Source organism: Mastacembelus armatus, chromosome 24 (assembly GCF_900324485.2).
Source record: "Mastacembelus armatus chromosome 24, fMasArm1.2, whole genome shotgun sequence".
Classification (NCBI taxonomy): Eukaryota; Metazoa; Chordata; class Actinopteri; order Synbranchiformes; family Mastacembelidae; genus Mastacembelus; species Mastacembelus armatus.
Genome location: NC_046656.1, coordinates 16,707,844 through 16,728,721, shown reverse-complemented (window position 1 = coordinate 16,728,721; position 20,878 = coordinate 16,707,844). Strand labels below are relative to the sequence as shown.

The 20,878-nt window shown below is 37.9% G+C and overlaps 1 protein-coding gene across 7 annotated transcripts in view; it reads left to right on the top strand.

Annotated features, from left to right (window-relative positions):
- Window positions 1-20,878, top strand: part of lama2 (laminin, alpha 2) — a 138,586-nt gene that overhangs the window by 68,667 nt on the left and 49,041 nt on the right. For 5 of the 7 annotated variants that reach the window (XM_026319503.2, XM_026319501.2, XM_026319502.2 and 2 more), the window contains exons 21-32: window positions 3,371-3,582; window positions 8,164-8,270; window positions 8,713-8,985; window positions 9,869-10,049; window positions 11,011-11,147; window positions 12,139-12,270; window positions 13,075-13,179; window positions 14,282-14,425; window positions 18,869-19,045; window positions 19,134-19,319; window positions 19,684-19,802; window positions 20,031-20,148. In XM_026319503.2, the coding sequence (XP_026175288.1) occupies window positions 3,371-3,582; window positions 8,164-8,270; window positions 8,713-8,985; window positions 9,869-10,049; window positions 11,011-11,147; window positions 12,139-12,270; window positions 13,075-13,179; window positions 14,282-14,425; window positions 18,869-19,045; window positions 19,134-19,319; window positions 19,684-19,802; window positions 20,031-20,148 (1,891 nt within the window). The remainder of the gene's footprint in view (window positions 1-3,370; window positions 3,583-8,163; window positions 8,271-8,712; window positions 8,986-9,868; window positions 10,050-11,010; window positions 11,148-12,138; window positions 12,271-13,074; window positions 13,180-14,281; window positions 14,426-18,868; window positions 19,046-19,133; window positions 19,320-19,683; window positions 19,803-20,030; window positions 20,149-20,878) is intronic. The other 2 variants (XM_026319504.2, XM_026319506.1) reach the window with 1 other exon arrangement.

The window sequence follows — 20,878 nt, the reverse complement described above, 5'->3', positions numbered from 1 at the left end:
TACAACCCAGTCATTGGCAAATGTGGTGTATCAACATCATTTATATCATCAGTAGTATAATATGACAGCTCCACCTTATTCCACTCTGCTTCCACGTTCATGTATTTAGATAAGTGTTTATTTTGGTAAGAGTATGTATGTTTGTGCACTTGAATTTCTGTGTGTCTGACAGTAAAGGGACAGAATACAGTATTGGTTGCTGCACTGAATTACAACACATAGTAGCTGACATAATGTAAAATAATATTTTATTACTAATGACAGTATTAAAGAGGTAATCAGCTGTGGGTTGCTTTCTCATTCTATTAGTCTAATTGATACCTGCTATGCACTATTTGCCATTACACTTCATTATCTACAGTGCTTTTGTTGCTGTTAGTGGTAATTAATTGTAATGTGCCAATTTGTCTGTATTATGGGCTTTAACAGAATAAGCCACTCTATTCCTCCCATGCTAATAGACTATCCACTTGCTTCTAAGTGATTCTCCTTTTCAATTTCCTGTCCATAAACAGCCATTTAAAATGTAGCTGACAGCTATTTAATGTAGCTTCCAAATGAATAAGTCGACTAAAACAGTTTGAGTTTTAAGCTGATATTTAGTGCTAATTTGTTGCTGTTGCTATGTTATTGTTTGTATTAATGTTGTCAGTAACCTTAAATGATGGCGATGTCAAGTTACGCTGCCGTTGATGCCAGTATTGGCAGAAATAGTGCAGCACTACCGTTAATGACAACATTTGGGTAGTGCTAATCCAGCAGTAGTAGCAGTACCAGTAGTAATAGCTACTTTAGTTTTTATGTGTATTTTCACTGTTACAAATATAAAGCTAAGGGAGACACCAAACACCAGCCCATAAAACTGACTGTGGTGGTTTAGAGAGCTCTGTGTTGCTATTTCACACATTGATTGAGGATGACAATTCTTATTCTTAGTCATCTTGAATTATCTGTTTAATATAATTATTATATCTAGTATTAATTTTGTGCGTGTGGTTTGTCCAACTTTAATTCATAGTGACCTGGTAGCAGAATTAATTTTTTTTTCTGTATGTTTTCTTACACTCGCCAAGGTCAGTTATTGGACGTTTGTCGTATTGAAACAAAAAGACATTATTTCTCTGCTTTAATATACATATATTTAAAGCAAAAACAAACAAAAAAGCTAGAAGGTAGTTAATTTTATTAAAATCCCTTTTCACTTCTTCAAGACAAATTCTACTGTTAACAGGAATTCTACAGTAGAAAGGTGTGTTAAAAGGTATGGAAAAAACTTTTGAACTAGGAGCAGAACCTGTCTTCCCCCGACACCCGGTTCTCTTTTATAACACTAAAAATAAAAGAACATAACTTATGTTCCCACACTTGCTCTCTCCCTCTCTGTAACTCTCTACCAGTTGTGCTCACCCTTTGCTTCCTGTACCCGCTGATGGTTTTGACCAGGTGTCCAACCCCCTAATATATCTCCTTCAAGCAGTCCAGTCTTGCCACTATTAATACTTTTGCTTCCTCTTGAGGGCCAAGTCACTACACACACAAATTGTAACAGTATAGGACAGAATACAATTGAATAGAAGACACAAAAAGGGGAAAGCATCTTGCAAATAATACCAAATACAAACACACACACACACACACTTTCTCCCCTCTTCTCTCCCATCAAGTGAGATTGCTGCCATTGCAATTCTCCATTTGACTAGAAGTGTACTTGTGACACACAGACACTAATAAAGTACACACACACACTTTAGCAGCACACTCACAGAGAAGCTAATAAACCAGTGCCATTGAGTACCAAGGAGGGTCAGTGGTAATAATAGTTGGCTGCTCTTGACTCTTTCCCTTTCTGTCCTTTCTTTTCCCTCCTCTCTAAATTCTCTTCTCAATGTGAAGACCTCCCCACCCCTTCATCTCATCCTTTTCTTTACTCTGTTCTTGCTTTCTCCATCCTCTGTTCATGCTTTCTCTCTTTCCCTCTTTCCCTCTATTCCTTCCCTTTTCAGCCTGTAGCCTATGCTCAAATAAAGCTTTATTTGATCTGTTTTACTTGGTTTCAGTAGCTCTTGTCACAGTGCAGCACTTTCAGGTTCATATGTTTTGCAGCATCTGGACTTCCCCTTATTAACAATTATTAATCAAAGCATCAGAAAAAGAATAACAATCTAGGAATGGTGTGACAGTTCACTTTATTTGTCCTTGTCCTTGCTCAGGTGTGCTAACAATCATTTTTTAATTTTTAGCTTCCATTGACAGTACAAAGTAAGATGCTTTTTCTCCCCTTTTCTTTTTTTACTTTTCACTTACTTCATCTAAACACAGTGAACCTGACAGCATAAAATAACCAAATCCATTTTTATTGGCCAGACACTGTCCTAGTTATTATCACTTAAAACGAGACAAAGACATCAATCACATTTCTCCAGATAAAATGTATGAACAGAGGAGTATAACCTTTTAAAATAAGGTATAGTATGAGTATGAGCCTCTCTGTGCATCTAATGGCTGGTCAAAGACATGATTGCATAATGGACTTCATTGGTTGTTCATTTGCCTTTTGGTTATTGGTTGCAACCTCTTGTGGAATGACACCCGTGCTTTAATTAGCAAATTTTTGGAGCTCATTGTGTTCTTTCCATAGACAAGCTGGAAGCTGAGGTAAACATCATTCTGGATAATATTTAACTGCTGAAATATTTACAATTCCTTGCTGTTTGCCATTATTACATACAAACCACAGACAACAAGTTGTGTTACAGCATATTTTTTCTTGTGGGTTTGAAAGCTGAAAAAGGTTTGTTTGCTACATGAAAGCAGAGGAAAAACTGCATTTTCAAGAGATATTATTACACAACCTGCTTTCAATAAGATGATGCAGGATTAGTCTAAACTAAAACTGTATTTTGAGAAGAATAATATGATGACATCTGGTTGCTGTAACATGAAAGAGCAACAGCTTCAATGGTGATCAGTTGTAAAGGCCCTGAGTGGATCTTTTTGGTTATTCTGCTGGCATATGTTTGTGTTTGTAGAACAGAGACATTTGGAGGAAAGTTTTTGCAGTGAATTTCAGCATATTTATTCCGTATGAGGTTAAATTAGTATCTTGGATAAAGAGCAGGCATTTAAAACATTTAAAAAATTTCTCATCATGTAGCAGAATCTACATAACGAATCACTGCTATGTTGGCTACCTGTAATTCAGTGCATGAATATACAATTTCTGATGCTGAATAAGAAACACTAGAGCTTTGAAAACATTCCATTTTCTTTTTCTCTACCGTTGAAAACTTTTCACTTTCACAGATAATTTTTATGATACATCCAACATGAAACGGTGTCAAATTATTTGTATCTGTATGCTGCCTACTAGATGTTCCAATGGATACTATGGCCAGCCAACTGTACCAGGAGGTTCCTGCCAGCCATGTGATTGCCATGGGAATCTGGACCTATCCATACCAAACAGCTGCGATCCAATCACAGGCCAATGTCTGCGCTGTCGCCAAGGTTATGGAGGTGCCGCTTGCGGCAGCTGCGCTGAAGGTTACTATGGAGATGCCATTACAGCAAGAAACTGCCAACGTAAGTAAACTGACAGCTAACATTCAAAATAAAGAAAGAGTACCTGCAGCCAGACAAAAAATAGAAGTGTAGAAGTGTTAGCTAAATGATGCCTTTATTCCTTTTACTAAAACGTGTTTGTGCGTGTGTGAGTGCGTGCGTGAGTGAGAGAGCAACAAGCTGTGCTAGTGTTGCAGTGTGACGTTGGAGCAACTCTCTGACTGCCAGCTGTGTTTAAGAGTGAGAGTAATAAAACCATACCTGTTAGAAACAAGGGGAGGGGGGCTGTACTGAGCGAGAGGGAGGGATGCCAGTGAATACAGATGTACAGATGGTGTTCGTTTGTGAAAATCTTTATTAAAATCTGCACTGTTGACTAAAACAGTAGCACCAGCAGAGAGGCAAACATAAAAAGCGATAGACAGGCTGACAGATAAATAGACAGATAAAACCATCAGACAGGCACAAAATCAAGTAGACAGGCTAACAGAGAGGGTATTAATGTGTATTTGATAGTCCATTGTTCTGTAGTTGTTTCCCCTCTCCACCCAGCTAAATGGTTATTGATTAATCAGCCTGATCTATCGCTCTACTACTGTGCTGATCGGCTGCTTGTGTCTGGGAGATGGCGGGTTGTTATTGATCCTGTATAAATGACAAAAGACCACCAGGAATTATTAAAACACAACAACTCTCTCTCTCCTCCCACCTCTGTCAGTCTCCCTCACTCTGTCTACCTTACTCACCCTATTGCTCCCAGTCTTAATGAATTTTATTGAGTGGAGTGCACTATTAGACTGTAAAAATCCTTGACTTTTTCTTTTGATGTCAGACATCCAATCTGCAGCCATTTTTGCTGCAGCCATTTTATGGGTCCCCTTTAATAGCGGTTAAGTTTAATTCAGCTGGGGAAAAGGAAAATAGTTGGATTTTGCAAGCAAACTGACCATAAGACAATTTGTCTGAGGAGTACATGTTAAAAAAAAGGCCTCTGATCATTTCTCAGTGAGAAAGGTTTTCTTCAGGTTGCAGAGAATATTAGTGAATTGCACTGTCACACATTCATCCAGTTGCTGGAACAAAGTGGATATGTAATAATTCAATAATGCTATTATGCTTCCTTAGTGTGTGAGATTTAATGAATGTTTCATACAGGCTTCATACTGTAGATCAACTCTCTGGGGATCTTTAGAAAAAACTAACAACTCTAATTTTACCGCTCTTAATGGAATGTCTAGTGCAGTGATCTGTACTTACTGTGCTGAAACTCTGTTTATGTGACTGATAAGCCCCAAAAGTAGTAAACTAAAATTAAAAGTATGAAAAAATAAAAACTCTGAGCCAACATCTATTGTTTTTAACCTGGGCCAAAGCCCATATCAGGGCAGTATTTTATGAGTCATAAACAATTACAATATATTGTTTTATTTAGAAGTGTAATTTATAGCACAAACTGCTCTTCTTTTTATGATAATGCCTTAGAGAATTTTTTGTATTCAACATAAAACCCCCACTTTTTGTCATTTACTGGCAGTAAACGCAAATGGTTTGTTTCCTCAGTGATTTTTTTTTTTCCTGATGTGAATTTCTTAAGATTTTGATTTAAAAAAAATGTAACACAAAACACAGTTTTACATGTTTGAATTCAGTGACAAACAGATTGAACAAGAAAACTATCTTGAGGAATGGGTTTAGGTAAGGTTTAGCTTTGTGCAGTCAGGTAGATAACATGCCACATCCATTTTATTAATTATAACCCCTATTATTTTGATCAGAGGTGAGACTCTTACTGATCTGCCACATAGAAAACCATGTTCTTGTGCTTAGTGTGAGTAAAAAAGGAAGAAGTATATGAGCCGTAGAGTCTTTCACAGGATTCTTATACATGACAGGGGTTTAAGACGTCTACGGCTCGAAGGTCACTGGTTTGAATCTCACTGCCTTAGCTCGGAATATGATAAGAAAATGAGAGCCACTTGCACTTCGCTCTACACCTGCTTTTGAGACAACAGCAGTCAAACAGCTTAACCCTGAATTCAACCACTTGATCTGCTCAGTGGTCAGTAGTACTATTGAACTGGGAGTCCGTATGTATGGTAAGCAGGCTCCTGCTGAAAAAGAGGATAAGTACTGAGCTGACATTGTCTAGATAAACGTAAGAAAGACAGACAGATAATCACATAAACCAACTACTGTGAAAGTATATGAAAAACAAAAATGCTACAAACAAGGAACAAACAAACTAAATGCTGGTATTGTGTATCAGTGCTGCTTGTAGACAAAGACATAACTACATCAGGGGCAAGGATACTGAGGACAAAACTTTGTGGTGATAACTTTTAGGGTGGTGCTGTTTTGTTTTAGAAGGTGTTGCATCAGCCAAATCAAGATGGATTTATATGACACTCTCTTGTAACAGAAAAGTTTCACTTTTTGTTTACTTGTTATGGGCTATACTTATAATCAGTAGAACAACACCTCTGTGTCTCACCAATGCAACATTATAGTGCTCATAATATAGAATAGATGCACAATTTTTACTTGTGCAGTTTGGTGATACAACAGACTGCTCGGTAACAGAACATAATGTATTTCAAGTTGCAAAAAATCTCAGCTCTGAAAATAAAAAAAACAATAGAAAGCATCATTTTATCCTACAAGGCGTGTGTTGTAGCAGCCGACAGAATGCAGTCCAGATGGTCTCCAAACGGTGAAACTGGGGGGGTGAGACGCTGTGTGAGACACTGTATTTACATGCATGTGCATGGTTTCTTGTATGTATAATTAGGTGTGTGTACATGTGCATGCATGGTATATTGACAAGTAGGTGTGTGGGAGGAGAGCATGCATTTGTGTGTGAATCAGAAATTATGTATGTGTTTTAGCCGATTTGCATGCATGCTTGTTTGTTTGCGTCTGTATGTGTGTGTCTGTGGACATCTTTTGTGCATTCTGTCTCTCTCTCACTTTTCCATCCCACTCTCAGGTCTGTCCTTCTGTCTCTGTTACATCTAAGAGGACACGATTGCAGACTAAGAGTATTATGTGTCTATGTGATGTGATGTGTGCTGCTAATTTCTCGGGAAGGTCTGTTTCTGTGTGCATCTTTGTGCTTGTGCGTGTCTGCTCCTGACAGTTCATCCACCAGATGGGAGCTGTGATGTTTAAGCTTTTAATTGTATATCTAATTGATTGGCATGTGTGGCTGTGTCGTTTTCCCCCAGTAGGATTAACACACAAAGTAAAATAAAGTTGAAGTCATTTAAGGCATTACTTTAAAAAAAAGAAAGCAGAGATTGAAAAGTTTAAATGTGAAGAAGTTTTAGTATTTACATACATACAACACAGGCCATGAATGGACTGTTATGCCGTCAGATTAAATGACCACTGGATGAAGATCTTGTGTCCAGAGTTTCAGTGAATGTACTGTCCTTTAAGAAAGACAATTAACCCTTCTAGAAATTTCGAGGTAAACTGCATTGTTTTTAAGTTTGAAGACTTGCTTAAAATTGTTAGTCTTGTTATATAAAGCAGTCTACCTTGACTTGTTAGAAGAATTTATGCCCCTCTGTGTGCCATCACTCACTTCTTTGTGTGGGCTGGTGCTAGCTATCCTGTGAATAAGGAGTACCTTCTTGCATTTAATGTGTTGTTCTTAGACTTCAGTTGAGTTGAGATGGCTGAGAAGCAGATCCATTATTGTTGGTAACTAATTTGCCAGAATGGAGGTCTCACAAGCAGTGTTCCTTAGTAAAGCCTGCCGTGTACCGAACACCAGACTTGAACCTTTTAGTCCTGATTAAATGAGAAGAGAGATGGCTGGACACAAGCTGGGATCACTCTGGTTCATAGTTGGCATCTTTAGCCCTAAGCCATGGGGTACAGTCCACATTTGAGTTTCAAGGCCTCAGCAGAAACGTGGGCAGTTCTTAAGAAAAGAAGCACAGTCAACTGCTTCATTTAGACTCTAAGGAAGGCTATGGTCGATACACAGTGTGTCTTGAATTTTTTTGTGAATCTGTTCCCTTTCTTGTCAGCGGTATTTAGCTTACCCATGCATCATGAACACCTGCTTTGTGTTTAATCACTGTCACATTTAAGTACTGCTTTCCTGCCTTCTGCACTTTTCATCTATACACTTAAGAGAAACGTAGCAGATGCCCAGAAACAGCTTTATGTGCTTTTCTTCCTCGACCAAAAGTTCAGTATTTACACATTAGTGAACATGCTCTAAATATCTTGTCAGTGTTTGGTTGACTTGGGAGTAGTTAAAAGTTTCACTCATTGTAAGTAATTGCAACTTTGTCTGAACAGAGGTCTCATAAACAGCTTTTTTTTCCTGTGACTTTTTCTCTATTTACTGTTAACGCTGTGTTCTTTATGTAGAACGTATAATCTGGTGAAATCAAGTCGGCCCACTAGACTGAAGAATCTATTCGGGCAATGATAATTTTCTTAAAAGTGCACTTATCCATTATGAAATACCAATTTATTGTTATTGCTAAGCCAATACGTGTTTAGTGTGTATGCGTAATAATCATCTTATGTAGAAATTAAGACATATTAATACATGAATAATATCCTGTGTTTCTTTCCCTGCAGCCTGTCAGTGCCATACTAATGGCTCTGTATCTAAAGTCTGCAATAAAGAGACTGGACAGTGCCACTGTAAAGAAAATGTGGTTGGACGACAGTGTGACGAGTGCATGGCAAGTATACTTATTTACAGATATTGTCAATGTCTGTGTAGACTTTGTATTTGTACTTCATCTTATTTTTAAATGTGATGGGTACGCTGGTGGGCACCAGCTGATCTGTTTCTTCTAAACTTTAACTGCTGTACTAAAAATGTACCAAAGATTTTTAACATTTTACCACTGCTCAGTTTTTATTATGCTAGTTGTCAAATGTAAACTGATGGTTTGGTTGTATAAAGGCCATCGCTAGTGTAGTCCAGTCTTTTCTGGTTCAGGTGTTTTATTAACTACAGTTATAATAATGATACAATGAGATAATCTTAGTTACTTTTTTTTTTTTTAACTTTTTTCACACCTTATACTTTCAGTTTGTTTTTTATGTTTGGCATGTTCAATCATTCTCATTGGTTCCCTGCCCATCTCCCTCCATCCATCTGCGTTGTGATTGATCCAGCCTAACTGCTGGTGGGATGCTGCGCGTCAGGAGTGTGTGCCCTGTCGCTGCAGCCCTCACGGCTCCATCTCTCAGCGCTGTGATGTTGAGGGCCGCTGCATCTGTCGCCCTGGCTTTGTGGGCCGTCTCTGTGATCTGCGTCGCCAAGGTTACGAGAGGCGGGAGACGAGGCGGCCGGTGGAGCACATTCCTATTGAAACCGTGCAGAGGAGATGGGGGGGGTCGTCCCGCTCGGGGGGTTGTCCCAGGGGGGCATACAGGCCTAAGACAGGGGTAACACACACTGCACGGTGATGACAGTGGTGTGTTTTAATTAGCATGGGTGTGCTTCTCTTTACTCAGTGTGCAAAAAGTTATATACCGAGATATAGATTGCTGAGGAATGCTTTTTGCCTAAATGGGTTTGAAACATATTTGCACGTGTATGAAGCATCATAGTGTTTGTTTTTGTGGATGTCGTGGTTTACTAGCACTGCTGTTTGTGGGAAGGTGCTGCTAAGTGTATGTAGTAATGCAAGTGTCAGATCGCATCATGTGGGGAAACAAAATGAACAATGTTTAACACATTTTAATACCATTGTGCTAATGAGACATCATCACAAAATGTCTTCTCTTTAAGTAGCTGAAGATGTTTGTTGTTGCTCCACTAGTGTTGTAAAGTGTTTTTTTTTTTTTTTTCTTTTCTTATACAGCCACATTCTGCCTTCAAGAAACTGATTTATATTTTCCACTTTTAGCTGAACTGACAACAGTTCAGAAGATTTCTTAAAATTGGCTTGGCTGGCATAATGTAGCTTAAGGGGAAATTTATGAATTAGTGCAGTCTGATGAACCAACATCTATGGCATTGTTTTATTTTTCTTAGCAGCAGCAAGAACATTTTCACAGTGGCAGATGGCTGTCAAAGCCCTATTGCACTTCAAGATGGCTTCTAAATTGAAGACAAATAGAATTTAATATGACTTAATTTCAGCTGTTATTACAATCGTATCTTGAATGGACTGAAATCATTTTCAAAATTATCTTTGCAAATCAAACTGCCTCGTCTCTACATTGCTTGGGTGTGTCTCACCTTGTCTTGCCCCTCACTTTACCTGACCCAAGTTTTGTATTTGATGTTACCTCTCCATATGACACCTTTGTCCTTTGCCTCCAGCCTCAAACTCATGGCATTACCACGGGTGGAGTGTGCGTGCCATGCCACTGTAACTCATTTGGTTCCAAGTCGTTTGACTGTGATGAAACCGGTCAGTGTCGGTGTCAGCCAGGCGTCTCCGGACCCAAGTGTGATCGCTGCTCACGAGGATTTTTCAACTTCCAGGAGGGGGGTTGCACACGTAAGTTTGATAGTGGCAAGAATAGATGATTTCTTTAAAAAGTAGGCTCACCCTGGTTTCAGCCTGCAGATCAAAAATATAGCTCAATGCACTTGAAAACCTGAAAACAATCAAAGTATGTAGCATGTAATTTGCAATTGTCAGCAATCACAAAAGCTGGCACCGTGTTCTTTCTAATTTAAAGTTTACACAAATTGTCTGCAGAGAAATTCAATTTGAAAAGCTATTACGTTGTATCAAAAATGCATGTGCATTCTTTCACATATTGTGCCGGTTGGAAAACTGAACAATGCAAAATCTTTTTGCCCACAAGCAGGATGAAGTTAAAACACTTTAGAAAAAAAAAAAAAAACACTATATGAAACATGGTTTAAAAAAATGTTATGAATGCCAGCCTCTGGCTTCAGTGACCTGAATACTGCGGTGTAATTTAAAGTGCAGTACTTCTGTTCAGTGTGGCTATTTTGTTTCTCACATCTAGACATGATACAGTTTGCATCTCTTCTGTCACTTACAGAAAATCACTTGTGGTAACGAATGTCATTAGTTTCCTGCAGAAGCCTCAAACTACCTATTTGCTGCGACTTTAAGGAATGAAGACGACCTCTAAATGTGATTTCTATTTACAATCATGTCATTATGACAGTAACAGAAATAAATGAAAGGAGAAAGAAAATGAAAAGGGGAACAGTCAATAAAGTTTCAGGACACTTTACTTCATAAAAAAAATAAAAATTATGAACTGTCCTATAAAGATTTCTTTACATTTCTTGCACATTAACATTTGAGTTCAGCCAGCATGTTTGAGTCCTCTGTGTACACCTGTGAACAGCATTTTTTGGGGAATGTTGGTGGCTGAGTAGGATTTTGATATTTGATCCCAGCTTTTGTCTTTTGTGCACTTTGCTCTAAATCCTCTTTTCTTCCTCCCCTTTTCTCTCCTTTGCCCTCACTCTTGCAGCCTGTCAGTGCAGTCATTTGGGGAATAACTGTGATGCTAACACAGGACAGTGTATCTGTCCTCCTAACACAATTGGTGAGAGGTGCGACCGCTGTGCTCCAAACCACTGGGGGCATGACATCGTAACTGGATGTAAGGTAGGCAGAAACTGTTTGTGAAGAAAAGTTACTAATGTCTGTGTAATTTATTTGAAAAATGAACTGTACTGTATGTCATTTAATGTGCATACTATTATCAGTGTTTACATTCCTTTCTCTGGATTCTCTCATCTTTATCACCTTCCTTTCTGTGACTCTATCATCATTGTTTTTCTACTTGTCTCTCTCAGCACGACTTTGAGTGTTTGAAAAGCAATTGTTCTGCACTGAAAGTATCTTATCAAAGGGCTTTGAGGTAGCAACAACAGTAGACTAATACAACTCTCAGCTGACTATTGCAATTAGAGACTTGAGCGTGAAAATGAGTAATTCTCAATTTAACAACACATTGATCCAGAAAGTTGTGAGAGCTGCAACAAAACCAAAGACAACAAAACACAATAAATAGCAAAGCAGAAAAGAAATAAAAAATGAAACAGAGCAAAATAGATATGTAGTAAATCTTCAGCCTGAAACGTTTCATTTTAATAGTCTGTGTACACTATGTTCAGTAGAACAGTGAAGAAAATGACAAAAAACAACAGTGAAAAGCTGAAATTTTAAGTCTAAACACTTTGTCCAGTGTTTCTATAAGGCTGCACCATATTTGTTCTCATTTCACCACATAGGCCATTGTGGCTTTGCAGCTTTTGCCTCAAAGTGCCAAATATTAATATTTACTGTGATTTTCTTTAAGACCCTTGTCAATTTTAATATAATCAGTGCTTTTTGTTTAGCTCCGGTACAGTGTTAAGTAAGAACAACAGTAAAAACAGGACTTAGTAAGTTTCCCCCCATTGCCCCAGTTATGCATATGTCTAACATGATAGGTTCAGTTTTTTTAACACAGTTTTGCTGATTCAGTATAACTGCCCAACTACCTGCATTGTTTTATTGTATTTGACAGCAAAAGTTTGTGATGTTCTAAATTGGGATTGACGTTTGTTTTATTTAGTTTTTATATTAATTTTGACATTGGGTGTGTGTGCAGGAATGTGGTTGCAGTGTGATTGGCTCAATGACCCAGCAATGTAACGTCAACACAGGCTGCTGCTTCTGTCGGGACTCATTCAGAGGAGAGAAATGCAATGAATGTCACATTGGATACAGAGACTTTCCTCAGGTAAATGATGTGCATGAATGCTCCTAATATCACAATTATTATCATAAAGTCTCCTTTCATTTCTATTGAAGTAAGAAGGGAGATTATGGGGCTGTCATGGCTGAGATTCAATCATTGGGCTTTGAGAGTCTCTGTGATTTCACTACAAGCAGGCAGGAGTGGTTTTCATTGACATAACTTCTAATATTATGGATTTTATTAATATTAAAAGCATCAATCCCTGGTCCCTGGTTGTTTTACTGAAGCTTAATGGTGTCATCACACTTTAGATCTTAGATCTTAAGTCAGTCTGATACCAGAGCCAAACCTTTCACCAGTACCTCATGTGAAATGGAAAGATAAACACCATACTACACATAAAATATACATATGATCACGATGCCTGTTAAATCTTCATTGAATTTTACATTACCACCAAATGTTCAGTTTTGATGAAGTCTTCTCAAATTGAAATCAGCAGGCTTTTTTTAATTAGACTTTAAGAAGAGAGCACACATACATTTTTGCTCAAGTTTCATGTTTAATTTTTGCTACAACAGAGAATTCAGTAATCCTGTTGAGAAGCCAGTGTTAAGAAAAAGAAGTTGCACTTTTCAGAACTGAGTAACGTCAGTCAAATTGGAAAATAAGACAACTCTGGTGTTTTTTCTGAACTTCAGCAATATTTCCTCATGTGGAAGTGAGAAGATAATGGCAAGTTTAATGGTTTAGTGATGCATAGAGCTAGTATACAACTCCTTTCAGAGCCTGCATTACAGTTGATAACAGAACCCTTGTGGTTGTTTCTATACACATTTCCCACAGTGCATCCAGTGCGAGTGTAACATAGCAGGATCAGACAGCCAGACCTGCGACTTGGAGAGAGGAGTCTGTGCCTGCGCTGACCGAACAGGAAAATGTAGCTGCAAGGTACAAGAGATGGCTACAAAAATGCAAATGTATACTTCCTTATACTATATCTTCTTACCCCCGTATATGAAGTTGAAGAGGAATTTTTAAGACGCTCAATAGTTTGTTTGCAAAGAAAAAATTTGGGGTTTTGGACAGTTAACAAAACAAGGAATTTCAGAATCACTGTATTCAAGCCCAAGATGATGGGTAGTTTTTTTTTCAGTATTCTGAGATTTTATAGATTAAACAATAGATGAAATGGAAACAATCATTAATTTCAGTCCAGGTAGTAACATCATTTACCCTCCTTTTGGCATAACAATGTTAATAAGGTGAGGTGCAAAAGTTCACCTTCTCGGTCCCTTCACTATGCTTTTCACATGTTGTTCTTGGTCCTTAATAACCTGCAGGACTTTGACAGAACTCAGCATTAATTGGATGATGTTTTGTTGACAGCAGTGCAAGCCTTTTCAGAGCAGAGAGAAGGCTTAATACACATCCCTGCCCACGGTTCCATTTTAGACCAGTCAGCTCATCTTATTTACTCCAAATGTAAACATTCAGTGCAGCTCGGTTCCACGAGAAGTGACGTTCTTATTTTTAGCTCATTGCAGCAAATCAGAAAAAGCATTTTCCCTCTGGGACTGGTTGCATGCTTCTGAAATTTGGGTCCAGGTTAGTCAATTAATAACCATATAATGTTAACATACAGAAGGATTCCTGTTTAGAAGACTGTAAAACACCTGAAGCAGACTGAGGTCAGAAAGACACTAGAGGACTAGTCATCTCTCCTTCAAATGCAATTAAATCCCAAAGTCACTACTGTAAAAGTGCTTTTCTCCTGCTTAATCTACTTTCTGACCTCAGGCAGGATAGAAATATATCCTGTAGCAACTAAGTTGTTGCTGGATATAAGGTGATAAACATAAAGGAATGGATGCTTTCCAAAGTTGCATTATGTTCCATCCACAATTTTTTCCATAACTGACCCATGTCACTGCATTGTGCCATTTTTGAGATTGAATTTAGTTTACAGCCTTGAGATATATTTAGCTGCTTTCATGTTTTTCCATTAAGCAGCTTACAGTACCTCACCTGCATTTGCCTTTGTTTATCTAAGGCAAATGTTGAAGGAGACAACTGTGACCGCTGTAAACAGGATACGTTTGGGTTGTCAGTACGAAATCCACTGGGCTGCAGCAGGTGTTACTGCTATGGACTGACACACTCTTGCACCGAGGCACAGGGACTCATCAGGATGTGGGTGAGTAGACATGTTTTGATTGTTTTACTTCTTTTCTGTCTGTAAGCAGGTTTAAATGAAAATCATCAATATTTTATAAAATGTTTTGCAAATGTAAGACAGAAATAGCCAAATCTTCAGTGAAAATAGATAGGTCTGCATAAACAGTCATGATTTAAATTATAGTGGCAATAAGGGTTGTTGTTGTTGTCATTATGGTTTTTGTTGTTAATTATAATTAAATCAGTGACTAAAAGTGAGAGAAAAACTACTGAGGAAACTTTTTTTATACCCCAGAAATAAAAAATATTGTTTGTTTAATTAGCAAAAGTGATGACCCATTCCCTCAGTCTTGTCCAAAATCCAGTTGATGTCACCAGTAACTTTCTGAGAGAACTTTCTGGTCTGTATCTATGTTCCCTTGTCTTTCTTGCATCTGGTCTGTCATCAAAAAGGATCTAACTGGTAGTTGCCTGAGATTTGTACTTGGTTAACCACAATCTGTGCCAGAATCACTGCTGAGAACACATTTGACAGCTGGCTGCCTACAGGCAGTACTGCATTATGCCAATGTTGTAAGCTTAATGTCTTTCATTAATGATTGTGTATGGATGATCTGAGGCTTGTTGAAATATTTAAACTTGGTGGGTCTTATTATGCTTTGCCCAGTGTATAGCCAATTCTTTGCAGCCATATGCTGTGTTGGCCAAATTATGTTAGGATGTCATCCAAAATACACCATATTATACTATGTTGTACAGAATATTTCTTCATATAGCATGTCGTTACACCTTAGTATAGTGGCCAGTGGTACCAAAGGTTGCACTTAGATCCAAAAGAATTAAAGTTTTGATTGCCAATGTCAGATTGTACCTTGAAGTCATGAGCCTCAGAAAAGCAGGCTCTGTACTGTGTTTTCACTCTTAGCTACTACTGTTTTAAAACCTTTGCTATAAACTCTAGCTTTGTCCTAATATTGTTAAGATCAGTGGGATCAAGTGACAACTTTATAAATGTGGATAACAAATAACCATTAAATTAATCAGGGGTAACATCTTCATAAGTCAAGCAAAAGTTAATATACAAAATAGAGGGCTTTGCAGTATTAAAGAAGTAGCAAGAAAAATAAAGAATAAGAAGAGGAAAGAATATCTAAAGAACAGATTGAAGGCTTCATTTTGTTTGCAATCTCAGTCCATCTAGAGAGAGAGTGAGAGAGAGACTTCCATACACATGTACATGTTTTTCAGGGTTTATCACTAAGACTCAGGAATCTAATAGATGAAATTTGTTCAAGGAGCATCCAAAAAAGGGCCTGAAGGAGGCACAGCTCATAATGTTTGCTTTAAATGATTGTTTTCAATTAGAGCTGCAAAGTCAGGTCGTCCACAATTTATCATATCTGCATTTAACATCTTAAGTAGAGGGCTAAAATTTTCCAAGCTGAAGCTTTTCCACAGCCACTTTCCTTTGCAGCAATCTCATTTTAACCACCTCCCTACCAACAACCTGCTGGTGCAATACAGGAACAGCTAGATGGTCACAGACGTCTGTCGGATTCATCCTAATCTCTCTCAGGTTCTTCATCCTAATTTTTTAATATATTTCGTAGTTTTTGAAATATTTCAGTCTGGACCAAAGTGGTAGACTGACCCAAGACAGACATTGTCCTCCACAGAGTCATGGTGCTAGAATGTATAAAATCTCTAAATCCGCTTTGCTTGTTAGTGAATCCACATTATTGAAAAGTCTCCAGCAAAGATGAAAGAAATTTTATGGAAGCTGCTGTTAATTTTAGGTTCTTGCTAGCCCAGCATGTGTGAACATTATGCTATGGTTACAAGTTTCAAGTCAAAAACTGAAGTGTGCACCGGTAGCAGACACCATCAGGCATCCAGCAAATTAATCAATTGTTGAGCGACAGTTTGTTTTTAATAAAGGACCCTAATCTCAGAAACGGTTGCCATTGGCGATAAACTGGCGTTTCCATAGTAACCATAGAGTTTTCAGATGAAGTGTGGGGATAGGCTTCATTTCAAACGACAAACAGTCACTTCATTTACTGTTGACACACAGGAAGAGGGAGAGAGAAAGCTGGACAGAGAGACAGGAAAAATGGAGAGTTTATTGGAAAAAAGGAGATTTTCTCTGAACCACTGAATCGTGAGATTACACTGAGTGAAGTGGGACATACAGTACACAGTCACACACAGTCACCATATCTAGACACTATACACATACGTTTAACAAGCACACTACACATGCATTCGCATACGAAAACACACAGACTCACAAACTCATTCACACTAAATGGGATTACACTGAGGTTAGGGGAGACAAGAGGGACATGGGCAGACACACTGACTTTTTGCTGTGATGACCTGTGATCATATATTAAAGATAAAGATAAATATAAAATATAACTGAGAGAAGATGAAAGCACTGATAAAGAATAAAAGGAAAATGTCACTTAAGCGATTCCTTTCCTAAACGGGAAAAAAGATTTTTCCCCAGACGAACTGCAGCACTTTCTAACATTAATTGGTAACTTGGTTGAGCTGACAAATAAAGAAAACATTAAAAACAAAGACCTGAACAAATAAAATTCAGTAATAGTTTGCTTTAAAAATATAGTCTATGAACGCTGAAGTTGCTGAAACATCTCACATCATGTGATGTATTGTCCAAGTAGTTCCCTTTATTTGTTAAAGTCATTGAAGGAATGTATTCAAACCCTGAAGTACAAAGTAGGAAACATCTGCTCAGTGTATAAGAACAAAGGAATCATCAATTTTCATTTCATTTCATTGGGGTTTCATATAATTCTTACTTGACTTTTGGTACATTTAACTGGATATACAGTTATCAAAACTGTATATTGGAAACTGCAAATGAGAAACCAAACACAGGTTATAAAATTAATGAAATTCATTTTTAGTAATACTTTAGACAGATATTTTATTATGCAGCCAGTACTGCCTGTGTGTCCAAGCAATAGTAACTTAATAGATTTTAGATTCTGTCCACTCAACCAAAGAGCACTCTTCCATAATGCCTCAGATATTATTCACACAATATCCACATATCAACACTGCTGGACTACAGCGACACAGAGAGGGAGATATTCAGGCTTGAGCAGATGAATCTATTTTTAAATCAGTCCACTCAACCACAACCCGCATTCAATAATAAACCCTGATATTATTCAAGTAATATTGAAATATCAACACATGAAGTGGGAGAATGAGAAAGAAAGGGCTAGGTTTTTTCCAGACTGTCAGTAATAACTCAAATATGAGTCCCATACCAGAGAGCAGGAGTCAGACTGACACCATCAGTTTCAAGTTAGAAATAGAAAAACATAGATTAACTAACTCATAAAAATAGATAAAGAGCAAACCTCACATTAACTAAAAACAGCCTCATCTAATACTGGCAAAAAAGGGATAACAAAATAGATCCAAAAATACAGATTCCTTGGTTTATTACATAGAATGATTTTATAACAATTAAAGAAATCCTGAGTCATTGTCGTCTTATTGAATGAATGCGCTATCTCAGAAGAATCACAGAAAATCTATGGGAAGGAAATGCAATTTTTTGTTCACAGCCAAATAATATTGCATAATTCACACGTTCCTAGTGCTACAAAGGTGAAATAGCCAAGGTGAAATAGCCAAAAGAGTGAAGGTGTTTGGTTGCACAACACAAACTGTGACTCAGGTAACAAGATTTCTAGTAAATGCAGTTGAAGTCAGCTCAATAAATAACAGATAATTATCTGCAGACTTGAAAGGTGTCAAGTGCATTTCACCTGCAATTCAAACACATAAGACCATTTCATAGAAAAGGCACCAATATAATGTTTGATGTTTTTGGAAAACATGCAGCCTGACCGCATTTGGAGACGAAAAAGACATCGTCATGTTCCAATCAAGTGTTTGCATAAAAGGTACCTCCATTTGGCCAGCATTGAGCACTGCATAGATTTGTTCTCATTAGTTAGTATATTCCACATTCCTCTGTGCCCACAGATAAAACAAGACACCAAGGACGAAACCAAAGACAGGGTTCTCAAACAAAACGCATTTGAAATGGAGACAAAGAATAGTGAGGGTGGAGTGCTGTTGAAGTCAGCATCATTAGGAAGTAAGGGAAGGAGTTTGTGTGACTCAACAAGAAAAGGACACTGACATCACACGAATGATTTATGTACTCGTGAGTTGTTTTTAATGGTTATGTGATTTAGGTACCCCATTCCTGTCTACGTATGCATAGACACATGAATTTTGAATGTCAGGTGCTATAGCAGATTGTGAATCGTTTTTGAGTCAGATACTCCACCTGAAAGTTAGATAACCAGCAGTACTAGCCAGAAACGTTTCATTTTATTTATTTATCTATTTTTGATCACTACTTGGTTTCACACTAATATTGCTATCATTGTTGTGTGCCCTACTGTAGTTAACACTGAAGCCAGAGCAGACGGTCCTCCCTCTGGTGGATAAATCCAACATTGTGGAGACGAGGAGAGGCGTGAGCTTCCAGCACCCCGAGATCCTCGCTCATGCAGAGCTGGTCACCTCAGTTCTCCCTGAACCCTACTACTGGAAATTGCCGGAGCAGTTCAGAGGCTCCATGGTAGAAACCTTAGTGTTTCACAACGGTACATGTTTTATTAAACGCTACACCTTTAATTATCTGAATGTCTCTCTGCTTCCTTCTTTAGATCACAGCATATGGTGGGCAGTTGAAATATGCAGTGTACTATGAGGCTAGAGATGAAACCGGTCCTTCCTCATATGAGCCTCAGGTCATCATTAAGGGTGGTCCTAACCGAAACATCATGATGACACGCCACATACCAGGACTCCAGATTGGTCAACTCACACGCCATGAGATCGACATGACAGAGGTGCAGGATGAAACTTGGAAATTGGAAAATAAAGAAAGAAATTTCAAGTCTTAAAAATGTGGGGCAGTCGTAGGGCAGTCGTGGCCTAATGGATAGGGAGTCGGACTTGTAACCCGAAAGTTGTGTTTGGGATGGGTTGAATGCAGAGCACAAATTCCAAGTATGGGTCACCATACTTGGCCACAAAAGTCACTTTCACTTTCATTAATACCAGCTAAAACAGTAATAGACCTAAATAATATTTATTTTTAAGATCTGTTGGTCTAATGCATTTGTAAAATTGAATTTTCAGTGTCTTCAGGCTTATTTATTTATCTATTTGTCAGTGTCAGTGTCCATGTCAGTGTCCTTCTCTTCTTTACAGCATGAGTGGAAGTACGCAGATGGCCGGTCCATGACTCGAGAGGACTTCATGGACATTTTGTTCTATGTGGACAGCATCCTAATTAAGGCATCCCATGGCAACTTGATGAGACACAGCCGGTAAAACACACACACACAATAATCATCATGGTTTGTTCTGGATATGCCATATTATACAGTACATCTAAAAATAATTAAATGTATATATGTTTATATTATACAGGATATACATGATAAAAAGAAAGTGCCTAGTTTTATAATTACCCAATTGTCCCAACAAACCAGTGCTATTAGAAACCTACATTTAAACATTATTGTATTAATAGATTTTTGCTTTTTCTCTCCCAGTATTTCGGAGATTAGTCTAACCGTGGCTGAGGAAGGACAACCGACCAGAGTCAGTGAGAAAGCCCATCAGATAGAGAAGTGCGACTGTCCAATCGGATATTCTGGACTTTCTTGTGAGGTGTGCACACACAGTGTCCATACGCACCAACAATAATACACACATCAACACCTTCAAGACCCTCTACAAAAGCTTTTTAAATAAATATTTATATGAAATCCAATACAGGCCAGATTAGTATTAGCAAATGACTTTAAAAATTTCTTTAAACAGGTTTGTTCTGAGTAGCATTCAGTAATTTACTAATGTGAAACTACTGCTTTGTGAAGAAAATGTCTACAATAATTGATCAAAAATCAGGTAACTGTTTTTCTGCAGATTTCTTTTTTTAAACATAATTACAAATGAAAAACAAGACGATAAAAGAACATGATTTATAAAGATACCAAAGATACAAAAGCAATGGAGCCCAAATATTCCACATTTTACTGTTGTGAAGTAGTTGTCAATGCTCTCTGGTGGGCAGACTATGTCATGGCAGCACCTTTACTTAATTGCCTCAAACATACGTGTCTTTACTATTTAAATTACATATACGACATAACTGGTTATTAGTTAATCATACTAGTCTGGACTCTAGCCAGAACACAGGTTATGAGAAGCTCTGGTTGCAGCTGTGGCTTTTTGCTTTTGATGTTTGTAGTAGCTCGGAGTTATGAGAATATCATTCACAGTACAGACAATAGAACATGCTAAGTTTGTGTAACTGTTTTTAAGGATGTGTAATAAAATGTCTTTAGCACAGCAGCAAAAATCGCACTACATTAAAACAAATAAAATAGAAAGCACT